Source organism: Carica papaya, chromosome 2 (assembly GCF_054855325.1).
Source record: "Carica papaya isolate Zhongbai chromosome 2, ASM5485532v1, whole genome shotgun sequence".
In the NCBI taxonomy this organism is placed as follows: domain Eukaryota; kingdom Viridiplantae; phylum Streptophyta; class Magnoliopsida; order Brassicales; family Caricaceae; genus Carica; species Carica papaya.
In genome coordinates this window covers 4,033,400-4,050,301 of record NC_142310.1, presented here as the reverse complement: position 1 = coordinate 4,050,301, position 16,902 = coordinate 4,033,400, and the positions used below count along the sequence as shown (strand labels likewise).

The 16,902-nt window shown below is 36.0% G+C and overlaps 2 protein-coding genes across 10 annotated transcripts; one reads left to right on the top strand and one right to left on the bottom strand.

Moving 5' to 3' along the window:
- The first annotated feature begins 198 nt into the window (after positions 1-198).
- Positions 199-13,731, top strand: LOC110819191 (putative receptor-like protein kinase At3g47110). 9 transcript variants are annotated; one of them, XM_088212807.1, is made up of 6 exons: positions 2,565-3,317; positions 3,528-3,598; positions 3,842-3,938; positions 9,243-11,937; positions 12,068-12,469; positions 13,330-13,731. In XM_088212807.1, exons 4-6 carry the CDS (start codon positions 9,276-9,278, stop codon positions 13,374-13,376), a joined length of 3,111 nt encoding a protein of 1,036 aa, XP_088068933.1. In that variant the 5' UTR covers positions 2,565-3,317; positions 3,528-3,598; positions 3,842-3,938; positions 9,243-9,275; the 3' UTR covers positions 13,377-13,731. The 9 variants fall into 9 exon arrangements, with proteins under 9 accessions (XP_088068940.1, XP_088068936.1, XP_088068937.1 ...); XM_088212810.1 differs by lacking the exons at positions 2,565-3,317; positions 3,528-3,598; positions 3,842-3,938 and adding exons at positions 200-478; positions 8,357-9,088; XM_088212811.1 differs by lacking the exons at positions 2,565-3,317; positions 3,528-3,598; positions 3,842-3,938 and adding exons at positions 200-478; positions 8,331-9,088.
- Positions 13,732-13,865: 134 nt separating this feature from the next.
- Positions 13,866-15,737, bottom strand: LOC110819240 (Pollen Ole e 1 allergen and extensin family protein). The gene is made up of 2 exons (XM_022048363.2): positions 15,271-15,737; positions 13,866-14,788 (listed from the first exon to the last, which is right to left on the bottom strand). The coding sequence occupies exons 1-2, from the start codon at positions 15,452-15,454 to the stop codon at positions 14,034-14,036; spliced, it is 939 nt and encodes a 312-aa protein (XP_021904055.2). The 5' UTR covers positions 15,455-15,737; the 3' UTR covers positions 13,866-14,033.
- Positions 15,738-16,902: the final 1,165 nt, after the last annotated feature.

The window sequence follows — 16,902 nt, the reverse complement described above, 5'->3', positions numbered from 1 at the left end:
AATACATGTTAATTTTTAATATAAAATATGGTATTATATTTCTTTGTTTTGATCAAATATTATTTATGACACAAATCATCCATGCATTACCCAATTAGGCACTTTTTTAATTTAAAAATTAAAGCCCAACCCAATTAACCAAATCAAGTGAAGCCCAGAACTAAAGCTCACTTCTCTTATTCAAAACGGCGCCGTTTAAGAGCGAGAGAGAGTTGGTCTTCTCTGTTTCTGGCAAGAAGTAAGAAAAAAGGGAGAGGGGTGGCAGAGTGATCGGAGGCGAGAGACGGAGAGGTGTGTGATCCAGGGAATTGAGTGGAAGAGAAGAGAGCTGTAAAAATGGAAGAAAACAGAGAAAATGAGAGGAAACTCGTAGGAAGAGGAGGGTTCCGGGTTTTGCCGACAGGGAAGCAGCTTCTTCTCTCTGATTCTCTATCGGTCATGATGATGGAGCTTTGAGGGTGAAAGGGGTTTAAAGGAGGTAAAATCTGCTTCTTGTCTCTTTTACTCATTATCTGTATTTGCAATTAAGGATGGATGTGAAGTTGAATTATTAGGCAATTGAGGAATGCATTGAATGTTTTGTGTTCTGATTTTATGTTTTCTAGTTCTAAGGCTATTGGTGTTTATTGCGGGTTAACTGCTTGATAAAATGTCTAAATGAACTCTGGACTTATAAAACATTCTTTGGACGAATCTCATTACGAGAGCAGGACCTGTAAAGAAGCATATAAGCTATTAGAGTGAGTAAATATTTTATTAATTTAGTAATTAAATATTTAAAAAAAAGAAATATGATATTAATTCACTATTAAATATTTGGTATTTGTTGTAAATTATTTAGGTAATATGTATTTTAAATTTAAATAATTTTTCAAAATTAATATTTATATTGAATCAGATAAATAAAATAATTAAACTAAAATAAATATTTTAAAATAATTTAAATCATTATAATATTTTTAGAATAAATAATATTATCTAAATATCTATAGTTATTAATTTTCATTATTACGAAATTTTTTTTATCATTTTGTAAGTTATTATTAAATTTTATAACATAAGTAATAAAATACCACATCACACTCTACATTGAAATTAGTCTTTATAGCAAAAATTTACCAAACAATATACAGTTTTCTACTTAAAAACTAATGTTATGGAAATTCATTTTTCTTTCATTTATAAGAAAGCCAAAAGCATCTTTAATATTCACTTAAAAAAGCACTTATTTGTTTTTTTTAAAACATTTGGCTAAATTTCTGCCTTTTTGTAGCTACAGCAGAAACATAAAATGCAGCCAACAAGCACTAAGCTAAGAGCAAACTGTTAAAATTTGGAAGAGAGGACATTGTAATCTACTCGTAGAATTATTAGGTTAGAATAATTTATTACTTTCTGACTTCCTAATCTATCATGAAACTCCATTTGGATGCTTCATATCATTTGGCTTACAACTACCCTTTAAGGCATTCAGAAAATTTTAATTCTCCAACAATGCCTGATTCCTCCTACCATGCCTCTCTCTGTGTCTTGTCTGCTCTTGAGCAGTTTATTTCTGATTGAAAGCAGCTGTGCTTGGACAGCACCAATGCTCATTCTTTCTTTTGGCAACCCTAAAGAACAAGAAATTCCTACTTCAAATACAGAAACCAAGCATGACTTCATTTCATCACTCAACAAATTGTTTCTGTTACAGATCCGACACTTTTTGAAGACGAAGGTAGAGAGGGAGGGACAAGTATCAGAAACAATTTGTTGAGTCCTTATATTGGGTAATGCATGTACAAATTGTCTTTGCTCGGATATTTTGAAGTAGCAGATAACCAACTTCATGGAACTCTCCTCCTGACTATGATCAATGTATTTACAGTGATTTCATAATTAACCAACATTATCTAAATTACTCTGCTTAATTAAAGAGAAGAGAACAAATGGTAACAGGTTTAATTTAATTAGACTTCTGGTCATCTATTGGCTATTCTCACCACATTTCCAAATGAAAATAGAATCTTGGATGTGAGAAGACAAATTAATTTTAGTATGCTAAAACTGGTTGAAAAATGCACTTAGAGCTAGACAAAACGGAAAAAGATAAAAGATAGTGTAATAAATTAGTTTTATCGAGCATTAACATTCTGAAATCCTAAATCACCTTTGGTAGAGGAATTTTTTTTTTCTCTCAATTTTTATTTTCTATATTCAGTTCTTGCCGACTTCCGATTTCATCGGTGAGATAACTCTGCTTTCAGCTTTTTCTGCGTTACGAACTCATTTATGCTCCTGGAGTACATAATAATTATTTAACTTACATGATAACCTGAAATTTTGATCTGAAAGAGAACATTTACTATCTGTGTATTGAGGGTTCCTCCTCTGGTTCTCTCTGAATTGTCTGCTTTTAAACAATTTTCTTCTGATGGATTGCAGCTGAGCTTCAACACAAATCATGAATGATATAAGCTTTTACAACGAAACAATGTTTAAATGCTTAAATGTTTTTCTTTCTAGATAAATCATGAAAGGGAAAAGGTAAATTATCAAATTATTTTTTAAAATTTGACATTTATTATAATTTAGTTTTAACATTTTTTTGTGATAATTTAATTTTCAAATATTTTTTATTTATTTTAAATGTTTAGTTTCTCTTTATTTTTAAACAAAAAAGAATTAAAATAATTAAATTACATTTGAATGTTTTAAAAAATAAGTATTACTATTAATTCAAAATTTATATTGACTTGACTTTTAAAAAGTATCGTTTTTACATTTTCGCCACCGTAATAGTGACTTGAGTTTCGCTTCCTTGTCTTTTTTCTACTTGACTTTCAAATTATAAAGAACAATTCATATAAAAGATTTAATTTTGATTTTTTTCTCTCAATTAAATATTCCTGAAGTTTTTAGTTGTAGCACCCGGAAAGGAGGAGGAAAAAAAAAAAAAAAAAAAAAAAAAAAAAAAAAGGGGGGGGGGGGCCACGTCAGCAGCCACGTCAGCAGTCCCGGCCAACCAGGGCCTGCCACGTGGCAAGATCGCGTCACTCCGAAGGGAGCCACGTTGGCGATCCGCGTGGGTGCGATCCGACGGCCCAGATCAATCACGCGATCGGACGGCCCAGATTCAATCAAAAACGAACGGCCCAGATTAAAACGAAATGAACGGCTGTGATCAAAAGGCAAGGGGTTATAAATAGAACCTCCACACCAGACCAAAAACCCTAGCCGCCAGCCGCTCGCCGGAGAAGACGAACCAGAGGCCGACCGCCGCCACCCGCCGCCACTCGCCGCCGCACCGGGGAAATTTCCGACCGCCGATTGAGGTAAATTTCATACCCCCGACTCGTTTTTCCCCGCTGATTCCTCCTGTGGCCAAATCGAGGCCGAAATCCCGGCCAAACGGCCGGAATACGCGGCCGAAGCCCAGCGGCGCCGCCGCGCCCCCTCTCGGTTTTTGCCTCCGACGAGGCCCCTCCCGGCCTCCGTTCGATGCAATTTTTATATCACCGTGATCACCATTCTTTTCTCTACAGGTTGATCGGAGCCGAATCACCAAAACACGAACCTCGCCGGAGAGCCGCTGCACCCGAGAGCGCCGCCGCCGGTAAGCTCCGTTTTTCCGTGATTTTTTGGCCCCCCGAGGGCCCTAGGGTTGTTTTCTGACAAGGACCAATGCGAGTGTGGCCGAATTCGGCCGAAAACGGCCGAAAACAGTCAACCCGAGGCGACTCGCCGCCACCAGCGGCGGCGCCGTCGCCGGAGCACGGCGGAGCCGCCGTGCCGGAGTTGCGATTTGGTCCGAAAGGGGCCCTGGGCCTAATTTGGATTTTTTTTGGAACACGTGCAGGTACTGTTAGTGTGTTTCAGTTCCCCGGGAAAAATTCAGGGAAAATTAGGGACGGCCTGCAGGCGCACTGTGAATCGTATTCGGATCTCGAAAACAAGTAAGGACCCCTCACCCTATTTCCTATCACGGTATTAAAGTTCAAAATGATAAAACGGTATTTCTTGAATTAACGCATGTGTGAAATTGCTTAAGGTTGCTAATGGAGCCTGAGTCTAGTGTGATTGATGATGTACTGTTATTTGGCCTGTTTACAGCTTTAAATGCAAAGTGAGGTTTGATGTGTTCATTTTACAGATTTGTGTGCATGTACTACGTTTTTATTAATTATGGGTTGAATGACTGAAAAAACTGATATTGTATGTTGTCTGTTGGTATGAATTACGATTTGCTTGTTTAAATGTGAATTGATGATGTTGATTGAGGAAAAGGAAAATGAAAGATTGTATAGACTGATAATTGTATTATGGGGGTCAGCCTGACTAGATATCCTGGGAGATGGTGGACGGACCGGGTCCGTAGGGAACCCTACCGGGATTGTGGTCTCACATGCCGGACGGGGTATGGAGATCTTATGGTTTTGGCGCCCATACCGGACGGGGTATGGGGACGGCCCGTTTCACCCTCATACCGGACGGGGTATTGAGGTTTATGGTTTTGGCGCCCATACCGGACGGGGTATGGGGACGGCCCGTTTCACCCTCATACCGGACGGGGTATTGAGGTTCATGGTTTTGGCACCCATACCGGACGGGGTATGGGGACGGCCCTGGAAACTGATTATGAATGTTAAAGGTTAACGGGTAGCGGAACCCCTATGGACCCCCACGGATACTAGTAGGCTGGTAAATGAGAAAAAAGGATATGTTGTACAATGATTGAATTACAAGAGGTGTGATAAGTGTTATGTTTTACAGCTTAGATTATTCAATGATTATGATGATGTTATTGTTTTTCTCATATTGTTTTCATAAATTTCACCAAGGTAAGTGGATGGTAAAGGTTTTCATGTTAATAAACGAGTTTATTGTAAATTATGCTCCATTGGTCTTTTTGTGTTTTTCTACCCACCTTTACCTCCGTGACGGTGAGATATCGTGATGTTCTTACTGGGCTAGTGTAGCTCACTCCTTATTTAACCATTTCAGATCAGGAAGACATGGTTCCCGAGCCCGTTCCGCAGGAGGACGACGAAGGGGATACCTAGAGACTCTGTAGTCATACTCATAGTTTTATTTTCGAGTTTCTCTCTTAGTTAGTTTAATCTTTTATATTTTAAGTACGTTTCTGGTTTTTCGTGTAAGGGATGTTAACTGAAATTTTGATCTCGCTTCCGCATTTGATATATTTAAATACTCATTTCATTTTAATATTTACGGGGCCGTTACATTAGTAGCTTAATCTGATATTATCTTCTAAAGTATGCTACGTATGGTAAAGTGTGGACATTTTGCAGATGTATATGGTTTCTGTGTCCTCATATTAGAGCACACCTGCAAATGAAATTCTCCAATAAAGTTTTAATCTTCTCAAATTTGTTGAGATTGCTTTCCCTGAATTGTTACAAGATTTTACAGATCCGGCATTTCTACAGAAAATATAAGAGGAAGAGATCAGTGGCAGAAGCAACATGTGCAGGGATGGAACTTACCAGCTCTTGGTTTCTCTGTTTGAAGTTGGAACTGCTTGTTCTGAAAATTTTCCAAGAAAATGAATAAGAATTCGCGAAGCTCAAGCTCGGCTACATTTGATTACAGACAAATTTCTAAGAAATGATGAAGTTTGAGAGATAGAAACTTGGGAGGGTATGTGAATCAATATGTAATTATGTGCAAGTAATCTTTTAACATTTTAGTAGCAAAAGTCATCTCATGCTTTCCCCTTTATTTGCTAAAACATGTATCCATATAACAATATTTTATGCAAAAACATGTGGAAAATAAAAATTGAAAAAGAAAATATTTCTCCACCAAAGGTGATCTAGGATTTCTTTAGTTATAAGTGCACTTTTGAACCAGTTTTAATTGTAATATCCGAACTCAAAATTTAGTTCGGCATTAATTTTAATATTAAAAAAAATATATAAAAATTTATTGAAATTAATAAATTTTAATTTAATGTAAAATTATGGAAAAAATAGGTTGACATTGAGATTGAAAACAATTTTAGGAAAAATGGATGAAAATTTGGATTCGTAAGGTGTTTTTGAAAAAAAAATCAGAAACTATGGATCAAAATACAATTAAGAAAAATTTTGCCACGTATGACCGCCTAGTCAGCAGTCTTGATGAACCGGAACACGCTGCGTAGCAAGGCACGCTGACTCGGTGCCACGCGGGAGGCCATGCTGGTGATCCGTGTACCCCCCAATCGGACGACCGAGAAACATTCTCGCGCGCGTGGACAGTCGGAATCCGTTCCCTCCTCAGGCGCGATCGGACGGTCGTGATAAATGCGATCGGACGGTCGAGATCAAATACGATGAATGGACCAAATTAACACGAGACAGGTATAAATATTTCGCATCATACTGAATCCAAACCCTAGCCGCCAGCCTCCCGTCGGAAAAGAAGAACCAATCGCCAGAGAAGGGAGCCGACCGTCAACCGCTGCCGCGCTGGAGCCATCTCCGATCGTCAAAAATGGTAAAAATTCTCCTATCCGCTCCGAATTTGATTCTAAGCACCCCTATAACCAAATCGGAGCAAAGAAACGGCGGGTGAGCTGAAAATCGCGGGTAAAGTCCAACGGCGCCGCCGTGGGCAAAACCCGCAACCGCATCCAATAAGCCCCTTCCCATTTCCTGTTTCGTGCAATTTTTTCACCGTTATGTTCATCATTCTGTTTTCTACAGGTTGACTGAAGAAAAACACTCAACTGCGAAAGTGAGCTAGCGGAGCCGCCGCATCGTAAAATTCCACCACCGATAAGTTTTCGTTTTTTTATTTTTTTCGGCCAACCGAGTCCCTCTAACGTGTTTTTTGCAGGGATATGTATAAAATCGGCCGAACCCGGCTAGAATAGGGCGAAAACGGTCAGGTCGAGGCAAACCACCGCCGCAGGCAGCAGTGTCGTCGTCGGAGCATGGTGGTGCTGCCGTGCCGGAACCCCAAAATTAGCCAGAAAGAGTTTTTTTTTCATCGATTTTTGATTTGTAGGGTATTTTTAGGGACGTAAAGTGTGTTTTAATCTTTACAGAAAAATTCAAAAAATCTGGGGACCATTAGTACGCGCAGTAGAAAGTTTGGTATTTCGGACACCGATTCAGGTAAAAATTCATCATCTTATTATCTGTTATGGAATTGAAGCTTAATAATCGATAATATGGTATTTGTATAATTTAGAAAACTTTGAGAATAATTACAGGTTACTAATAAAGGCGGAACTGGTTAGTTATTTATTTGTTTGTTCTGTGTAACTAATTGTTTCCTTTTACAGCTTCAAATACATGAGAATATACTAGAATGGTTAAATAATTCAGTTGTGCTTCCTTGATGTATATTGATTGTCTTACATGATTTACGGTTAATTTATGAAATTGAAAATTAATATGCAAACGAAAAATTATTTGGTCATGTAAATTAATGAATGATAGTCTTACTGAATATATTGGGAGATGGTGAACGGACCGGATATATAGGGAACCTTACCGTGAATATTATCTCATACCGGACGGGGTATCGAGAAATGATATTTTTAGCACTCATACCGGACGGGGTATGGGACAGCCCGATTCACCCTTATATCGGACGGAGTATTGAAAGATAATATTTTTTGTGCTCATACGGACGGGATATGGGGACGACCGATTAGTTAACAAAGTTGGATATTGGTTCACGCGTAATAAGATATCCCTATGGATCCCCAGGGATACTAGTAGGCAAATAAAAAGGGAAAGTTATTATTTTTACTCACTTGAATATGATATTAGAATGTTATTTGAGTTATTGTCTTTATAAGTCAATTTAAAAAATCTCGCAACAGTAAATATATGTAATAAATGGTTTTCCTTATAATAAATGAATTTACTTAAATTAAGAGCTCCATTGATTGTTTTTATGATTTCTATCAACCTTCAGTTTCTATATCCGTGAGTAGTGTGATATTCTTATTGGGTTAGTGTAGTTTACTATTTCATTAATTATTTCAAATCAAGAGGATCATGACCCAAATCCCGATCAATAAGAGAATTGTGCATAGTTTACTACCCACATTTCTTTCAAAAATTAGTGAAGGTCGTTGTAAAATGCTCAGTATATTGTCTTTTGTTTATTTTTTTAATTTTCTTTTGTTCTTTTAGAATGAACATTCTCGTATCTCTATTAAATATTTTAAATTATTATGTAAAAAATGTAAACCTTAAATTTTATTAATTCGCTTTTGCATTTAATTTATGATTTTATTTTTTTTTTAAAGTTTCGGACTTTTACATTAATATACTAAAATTACTTTTCTCATCTCATTATCAGTGGTTTATCTACACTTTGATTAGGAAATTTTGGAGAAATTTCCTTGCAGGTGACCTCAGAAAAGTTAAATTGAACAACTTACAAGTCAACATTTACTTGGTCTCTTGAAGTTTGGCAATTTCAACTAGTAGCATTTCACATCTCCATCTATGTTCTTTGTAATGTAAAAAAATCTAGGCTGTACACAGTTAGAGAGTTTGTCTTCTCTCATCCAGGCTTGTCTTTTTTCAATAATGTGGTAGGAATAGTCCAGTAGATGATTGACAGAACTCAACTTTAAGTTTAATTAAATTTAACTTCTTACCAATTTGTTAATCTTGTCCAATTAAGCAAATACAACTCTGCCTTGAATCTCTCCCAGTTATGGAGTTCCTCTTCTCCCGATTTATGCAGAGTAATTTGGATAGTGTTGGTTTAATTATGAAATCACTGTAAATTTGAGAAGAAATTTTCTTGTAACATTGGAGAAAAATTGTTGCAGATAACCTCAGAAAAGTTAAATTCAACAACTTAGCAGTCAACATTTACTTGGTCTCCTGAAATTTGGCAATTTCCACTGGTAGCATCTAAAACTTTTTAATATAAAAATCTAGGCTGTATACAGTTGGAGGGTGTCTTTTCCCATCCAAGATTGTCTTTTTTTCATTTGCAACATTGTGGTCTGAATAGTCCAGTAGATGATTGTCAGAAGTCAATTTTAAGTCTCAATAAATTAAACCTGTTACCATTTGTTATTCTATTCCAATTAAGCAATTGAGTCTTTGCCTTGAATCTCTCCCAGGTGTGGAGTTTCTCTTCTCCTTATTTATGCAGAATATTTTGATAATGTTGGTTAATTATGAAACTACTGTAATTTTTGGAAGAAATTTTCTTGTAATATTGAATACATAGACCATAGAGCAGAGCAGAAGCTAACATGCATATTTTTAACTCAGAAAACGTGCAGGTCAAAATTAAAAGTTGAAAGCATGAGTTTGTGGATGTTTTGGTTGATTTATATGCAAGTATTCCAAGTCTCGCTCGGTTCTTCAATACATCAAGGAAATAATACGGATAAACTTTCCTTATTGCACTTTAAGGCTAAAGTTCATGATCCTCTCGGTGTATTGAGTTCGTGGAATGAGTCTATACAATTCTGCGAATGGTATGGCGTTTCTTGTGGCCATAAGCATCAAAGAGTGACAGCACTGAATCTAAGATCATCCAAATTGGTAGGTGAGCTAAGTCCTTATATTGGGAACTTGAGCTTTTTAAGGTCACTTGACCTTGGAAACAATACTTTTAACCATGTTATTCCACGTGAGATGGGTCTATTGCGCCGGCTAGAGATACTTCGCCTTGATAACAATAGCTTTAGCGGTGAAATACCAATCAACATATCACGTTGCTCTAATCTTTTTCTTCTTGGTTTAGCTTTTAATAACTTAAGTGGGGAACTCCCTCCACAGCTTAGCTTATTGTCCAAGCTACAAAACTTTTTTTGCGCAAGGAACAATTTAGAAGGTTTAATCCCACCCTCATTTGGAAATCTTTCATTGCTTACAAAAATAGCTGGAGCAGAAAATAATTTCCGTGGAAGTATTCCGGAGAGCTTTGGGGATTTGAAGATGTTAACTATTTTCATGTTTGGTGATAATAGCCTAACAGGAAGAATTCCACCTTCCATGTACAATTTGTCTTTGCTCACATATTTTGAAGTAGCGGAAAACCAACTTCATGGAACTCTTCCTTCTGACTTGGGTTTCACACTCCCAAATCTTGAATTGTTTGGAATTAGTGATAACCAATTCAATGGGACAATTCCAGATTCTCTCTCTAATGCTTCAAAACTTATTTTTCTTGAAGCAGCAGTTAATCAGTTTTCTGGGCGAGCGCCAAATTTCACAGGCTTCAATGATTTGCAATACCTCAATTGGGAAGCCAACAACCTAGGAAATGGCGAAGATGATGATTTGCAATTTCTCTACTCTATAGTTAATTGTAGCAGTTTAAGAGGTCTTAGTTTTGAAAGCAACAATTTGGGAGGTATATTGCCTCGTATTATAGGAAATTTCTCTAATAAGCTCTCAGAACTTGGTTTGGGAGATAACCAAATACGTGGAAGCATTCCAAGTGAAATTGAAAATCTCATTGGACTAACTCGATTATCAATGAAACAAAACCGACTGTCTGGTTCTATACCAAGTTCAATAGGTAAGCTACAAAGTCTCGGATTTTTGGATATCTATGGGAATGAATTCTCAGGAAGTATCCCATCATCTATAGGGAACATTACTACTTTACAAATACTTGACTTGTCATTCAATAATTTGCTGGGAATCATCCCATCAACTCTCGAAAAATGCCAAAGACTGTTTCTCATACAGTTTAGCAACAATAAATTAAGTGGCAAAATCCCAATAGAAGTAATGGGTATTTCCTCTCTGTCATGGGCTTTGGACTTATCAAATAATCAGTTAGTTGGTTCAGTTCCTGCAGAAGTTGGAGAACTCGTCCATCTTGGGATTCTTGATCTTTCACATAACAAGTTAACTGGTGAAATTCCTGCAACTCTTGGTAGTTGCACAAGCTTGGAAAGTTTATATCTGGATGATAACTTTTTGCAAGGGAATATCCCTAAGGCTTTGGATTCTTTGAAAGGAATAAGAAAATTAGGTTTTTCCCTCAACAATTTATCAGGAAAAATTCCAGAATTTTTGAGAACCATTAAGCTACAAAGTCTGAATCTATCATTTAACAATTTCGAAGGTGAGGTACCAACTGAAGGAATATTCAAGAATGCAAGTGCTGTTTCGCTTGTTGGAAATACTAACCTCTGTGGTGGCATTTTTGAATTACACTTACCTCCTTGTTCAGCCAAAGGCGACAAGAAAAATGGCGGTTCCTCCTTGAAGCTAATATTAGTCTCCGTAATACTTTCAGTACTTTTACTCATCGTGGTGCTGTCTTTGATAATTGTTTATTACTTATGGAAGAGAAAACTCAAGGCCTCTTCTACACCACCATTGTTGGTTTCAATGTTACAAGTTTCCTACGATAATCTACTCAAGGCCACTAGTGGATTTTCCTCAGACAATCTAATTGGAAAGGGTAGATATGGTTCTGTGTATAAAGGAATTCTTGATTATGAGCAACAGACGGTTGTCGCCGTGAAGGTATTTAACCTTCAACATCAAGGAGCAACTCGGAGTTTCTTAGCAGAATGTGAAGCCTTGAGAAATATCAGACATCGAAATCTTGTTAAGATCATAAGTGCTTGTGTTAGTATTGATTTTCAAGGCAATGACTTCAAGGCTCTTGTTTATGACTTAATGGTTAATGGGAATCTCGACGAGTGGCTACACCCCGTCAATGAAGCAAGCGAAGCACCGCGACATTTGCACATTCTTCAAAGACTAAACATTGCCATTGATGTTGCATCTGCACTCGCCTACCTCCATTTCCATTGCCAGCCTCCAATTGTTCATTCTGATATTAAGCCAAGCAATGTTCTATTAGATGACGAAATGATTGGACATGTAGGTGATTTCGGGTTAGCAAGATTTCTTCCGCAAGAAACATCACAAAACATTTCTTCTAATTCTGCAAGCTACACAGGAATACTAGGAACCACGGGCTACACTGCTCCAGGTACCATATATGATATTTAGATTGATGATTTGAAATTTTATTTTTCTGCACTGAAATTATATATACATGTACTAGAAACAAAAAAATATTTGAATTCAAATATACTATTAATTTGATATTTTTCTTGAAGAGTATGCTATGGGAATCAAACCATCAACATCTGGAGATGTGTATAGTTTTGGCATCCTCATATTGGAAATCTTTACTGGGAAAAGGCCTACCAATGAAATCTTTAAAGATGGTTTCAATCTTCACAATTTTGTTACACCTGCTTTGGCTGAAAATTTATCAGAGATTATCGATCCAATGCTGCTGCAGGAAGTAGCTGGTGAAAGCAAGATGTGGATCAATGATGAAATAAAACAATGCTTGGTTTCTGTATTCCAAGTTGGAGTTGTGTGTTCTGCAGAATTTCCAAATGAACGACCGAGCATTTGTGATGTTGAAGTTCAGCTGCAATCCATCAGGAAGAAACTTGTTAAGAGCAGAGGATACAGAGAGAACCAAGGGAGGAGAAAAGCTCCATCAGCAGGTGCTTAACATTGTTCTCTTTATAATTTTTCTTTTTTCCAAGACAGAAGCATATAGGCTTATATAGTAAGCTTTTGTATAGACTTATATCCATTTTCCACGTACTTTGGTTCATTGTGTTTCAATTGATTTGTTCTGTAATTTCAGGTGTTTAATATAGCCAATATCCGAGAGAGAATCAATTATTATATGCTAGTGACCAATCAACTAGCCTAGCAACACATTAAATAAATGACCAAGTATATTGGAAAATACTATATTTGTTCATTTCCCGTCAATATAAATTTTTTGGATAATTGATCAAAAATTGATAATTTCCTGGGAATAAATTTATTGTTTGGGCAAAAACCAAAAATACAAAACTCGGTAGCAAAACAGAACAGCCTATAGAGATCACTCAAAAACAGAGTATTACAGAAAAGGTAGAAGCTTCTGTAAGGTATAAACAGTTCAAGATGAGTGTCAACTGGCTGAAACTTCGGAAACAGTTCTAGTTTCCTGAATTTGCAAAAACAGAGAAAACCCTGTTTGACTTTTAACACTCTTGTCAGGATAATCTGCTCATGTATTTACTTGGAATAGTTTGTAAGAGTAGAGATTTAGCATAATTGCAGAGATGAGAGCGAAGAATTAGAGCAGAGAGAGTAGACTCTAAATATGGAAGTTTACCAGTAATACAAATTGGATCAAATGACATAAATTTTCTTAATTTCTGCCAATATTCTCATTTTGCAATTCTCATGCTACTGTGTTTTTATCTTTACCAGTAACACAAATTGGATCAAACGACATAAGTTTTATATTCTCTAATTTCTTTCCTCGATTTTTTGGATTGCTTGGTTTTTTTATACGTGGACACAGAAGTATCGAAGAATGCTGAATCTGCTGGTTCCTTGATATGTGATTAATGATTAGTAATGTGGTTTGATGAGAATCCTTTGCCTGAACTGTTACAAGAGATTACAGATCCGGGATCTCTCTAGCAAACAATAAGAGGAAGAGGTAAGTGGTAAAAGTGACGTGCTTGGATGATTATTTTATTTATAAACATGTATGAATAAACAAAATAAAAATTGAAAAAAAAATAGTCTCCACTAAAAGGAGATTTCGGATTTCAGAATGTTAATGGTTGATAGTTTTATAGCTTATGGGGGAGAACTTGCATAATTTAGTAAGTTGATTCAACAGGAACAGAAGAAAACAGAACAGAGAAGAAACAGAGAAGAGAAATTCTTGAAAAAACTCTTGTACTTGTGTATCTTGATAAGCCTTTTACTTTGAATGATTCACTGTAAAAGTGATCTAAAACTATCAACACCTGACACATGAAACATATATAGAACAACTATCAGCATCTTACTTTTGAGTAACCAGACTTATTTGAACTCCGTAACAGCTTCAATAACAACTGAATATTACTTATGCCAAGTGCCCACTTTGTACACCAGTACATGAATTCTATGACTTACACCACACATAGAAAGAAATCTGTAAATAATGTATGTATATAGAAATCTGTAAATAATGTATGTATATCTATATAATACAACATATTAAACAAAATACTATGGTTTCTTGTTGTGAAGGATGTTAGGAGGGGAAGGAGGAAGATGTGGTATCCATGTTTTCGGGTCACCAAGATTAAAAGCCGGAGGAGGAGGGGGAGAAAATGAGGGAAAATTCGGAATCCAAGTCCTCGGGTCTCCTAGGTTAAATGCGGGTGGAGGAGGAGGAGGAAACAGAGGTGGGGCAGAAGGAAAAGGAGGGAGGGGAGGGAAAGGGAAGGGCAAAGAAGGGAAAGGCGGAGAGGGTGAATTCGGAAATGGAAATGAAGGGAATGGAAACCGAGGGAAAGGCGGCAATGGAGGAAAATTGAAGGAAGAAAGAGGTGGGAAAGGAAATCCATATGGGGGGAAAAGAGGCCAAAAGCATTTAGAAGAGTTTAAGGATGATATTGCAGGCTCCAACATTTCCTGGCGCTTTTTGTTGCCACACAAAGTAGCATTCCGCTTAGATGGTCTGAAATTGAGTGCATTCATGTTGTAAATGCATAAATTGTCTTGCTTCGACTTGATTGATATTTCTTCAGTCGTGGTATGCAAACCAAAGACATTGCATTCAGAATTTGAACTCCCGATTAGGCTTGCCTGGCACGATGATGCAATTGCCAAACCATCCAAACAATTAACCCCATCAACATTTGGTATCTCCATCTTGTATACTCCATTCTTACCAGTTGTTCTATTCACCGAGAAGTTTATCTCCTCCGCCGTTTTTGGGGAATGAGCTTTGAATTTGCATCGAATGTTAACTTCTGCGCCTGATCAGTAAAATCCATAGGCAAACAAATGGCTTTCAACTTAAAAGAAAGAGAAACAAAGAAACAAAATCGACTCTGTAATTCAGGCCTAATTCAATTGACAATAAGGGTCCTCCCTTTATCAATTTAAGTTTGGTTATTATAATATTTTGAAGTAAAACTGTAAATTCAATGATTCCATATATCATGTATGGGAACATATTGTGCTTATGAAAAATTAAGCAAGGCGATAGATGTAGGAAAGTGAAATATAGAATTTACTACACAAGATGGATAAATCTGACTCTCTAATGGGAAATTTATAAAACTTATAATGTATTTTCAATCTGAATCTCAATCCCGACAACAAAGTGAAAAGCAACAACCGAGACGTAATTCCAGTTCAAGAAATGCAGAGATACATATATACATATATCTATGGACCCTGACTTTTCTTACGAATTAAAAAAGCTTTACAATGGTGTAGAATTTGTAATTAATACCTGGCAAGAAGTAACTGTGTCTGGAAAAGCTGTTGCTGGAGCAAGTATCGCAATAGACAACGCCGACCACCGTGATCCGGGAGGATTCCGGCCGCTTTTCAGACTGAGCCATCTTGTGCTCAGCGAGAGCTGCAAGGAGGAGGAAGGCGAGAATGCTGATTGACCCCATGGAAGAAGCAGACATGGGAGAAGTACAGAGAAGCTTCTGTAAAACCTTAATAGACTACATGTATATATATATATATATTATAAAGGTTGAAAGTGTATAAAGAGATAAAGACGAAGCAAATATGAACCCGTGAGTAGTTTGGTGCCATGACTCACTGTAACCAGCGAGGTCGAAAATGGTTAATCTATTCGCTAAAGACAGAGACATGTGAAGAGGGGTTTTGGAAGCTAGTGAAGACACTGGGGAGAGATAGATTGACAGGTGGTAGGGATTGATTTGGAGGAAGAGCGGGTACAGATTTCCGCCATTGGAAAAGAAAAGTGGCAGAGTGGTGACAGAAGAAGATCGGGATTTCCTTAAGTTAACAATCAAGTAAAATAATAATTAGTGAATAGATTTACTATTAAATAAAAAATAATTTGTTATATTATTTTATTATTTTCCTTTATTTTCATGATGAATAATGATTGAATATTATATCGTTTTAATATTTTAATTAATAATTTCTTTTTCTAATTTTATTGGAAAAAATTTATTTTATTTAATTGTATTGTATATTTTAAATTAAAATGATTAGAGTTATCATAGAATAATTAAGAAAAAATATATTTATTAATACTTTATTTTCTAAATTAATATATAGTTTGTCTGGGCTATGTGTATGTCCATGTTCGTAAGGGCCATCATGGAGGGAGGCCCATTAATTGAATAGGAGAAACGCATTTGATTACCCACAATATTTTAAATAAAAATAAATATATAACTAATATACATAATCAGCAATTCATAATTTTTATAAAAAAATTATATAATATTCAGTTAAAAAATAATAAGTAATTATAATAATTAATTCACTTAGTAAGTGTAATTATAAATTATATTCTATAAAAATCTTGAGTACAATACTTTACCCATGTGAGATAATTGCTAAAGACAATTGTTCATTTATTTCTGACCTAGCTAATTACTATATAAATGAGATTAACCAATAATATTAAGGATTTTAGGAGCTACAGGCAAACAGTTGACAATATAATAATGTTATTTTCGCACAAACTATTTCTAATCGAGTCAAAGTATGCTCCTGCATGTAATTGATGCATGTATGAATTTAAAAAAATATATAGACATAATGGGTCATATACTTTGTATAAATATATCATAGATAGAATTAATACACATAGAATAAAGTTATTATGTAAACTTTTACATGCTTGTGAAAGCATTGATTTCCAAGTGAATGAATTCAAAGCTGGGCTTACGAGTTTTTTCTTGGAGCTTTTGACTTAACATACATATCCAAGCATCTAAACAAAAGAGGCTTTGTGTAATACCCAGGCTCAGAAATTGACTGAGGATAAAAAATTTTCATTTATAAAAATATAAGTAATTAAAAAATTTTATTAATTTTTTGAAAAAAAAAAGAATTAGAGACAAAATTTAAAACAATTTTGAGAAAAATA

Excerpts from the sequence above, each read along its gene's own strand:
- LOC110819191 (XM_088212806.1), top strand. The coding sequence starts at position 9,276 with ATGAGTTTGTGGATGTTTTGGTTGATTTATATGCAAGTATTCCAAGTC. Across the intron at positions 11,938-12,067 it reads CACGGGCTACACTGCTCCAG|AGTATGCTATGGGAATCAAA; the intron begins GTACCATATATG and ends TTTTTCTTGAAG. Across the intron at positions 12,470-13,329 it reads GAGAAAAGCTCCATCAGCAG|AAGTATCGAAGAATGCTGAA; the intron begins GTGCTTAACATT and ends ACGTGGACACAG.
- LOC110819240 (XM_022048363.2), bottom strand. The coding sequence starts at position 15,454 with ATGTCTGCTTCTTCCATGGGGTCAATCAGCATTCTCGCCTTCCTCCTC. Across the intron at positions 14,789-15,270 it reads ACACAGTTACTTCTTGCCAG|GCGCAGAAGTTAACATTCGA; the intron begins GTATTAATTACA and ends TTTACTGATCAG.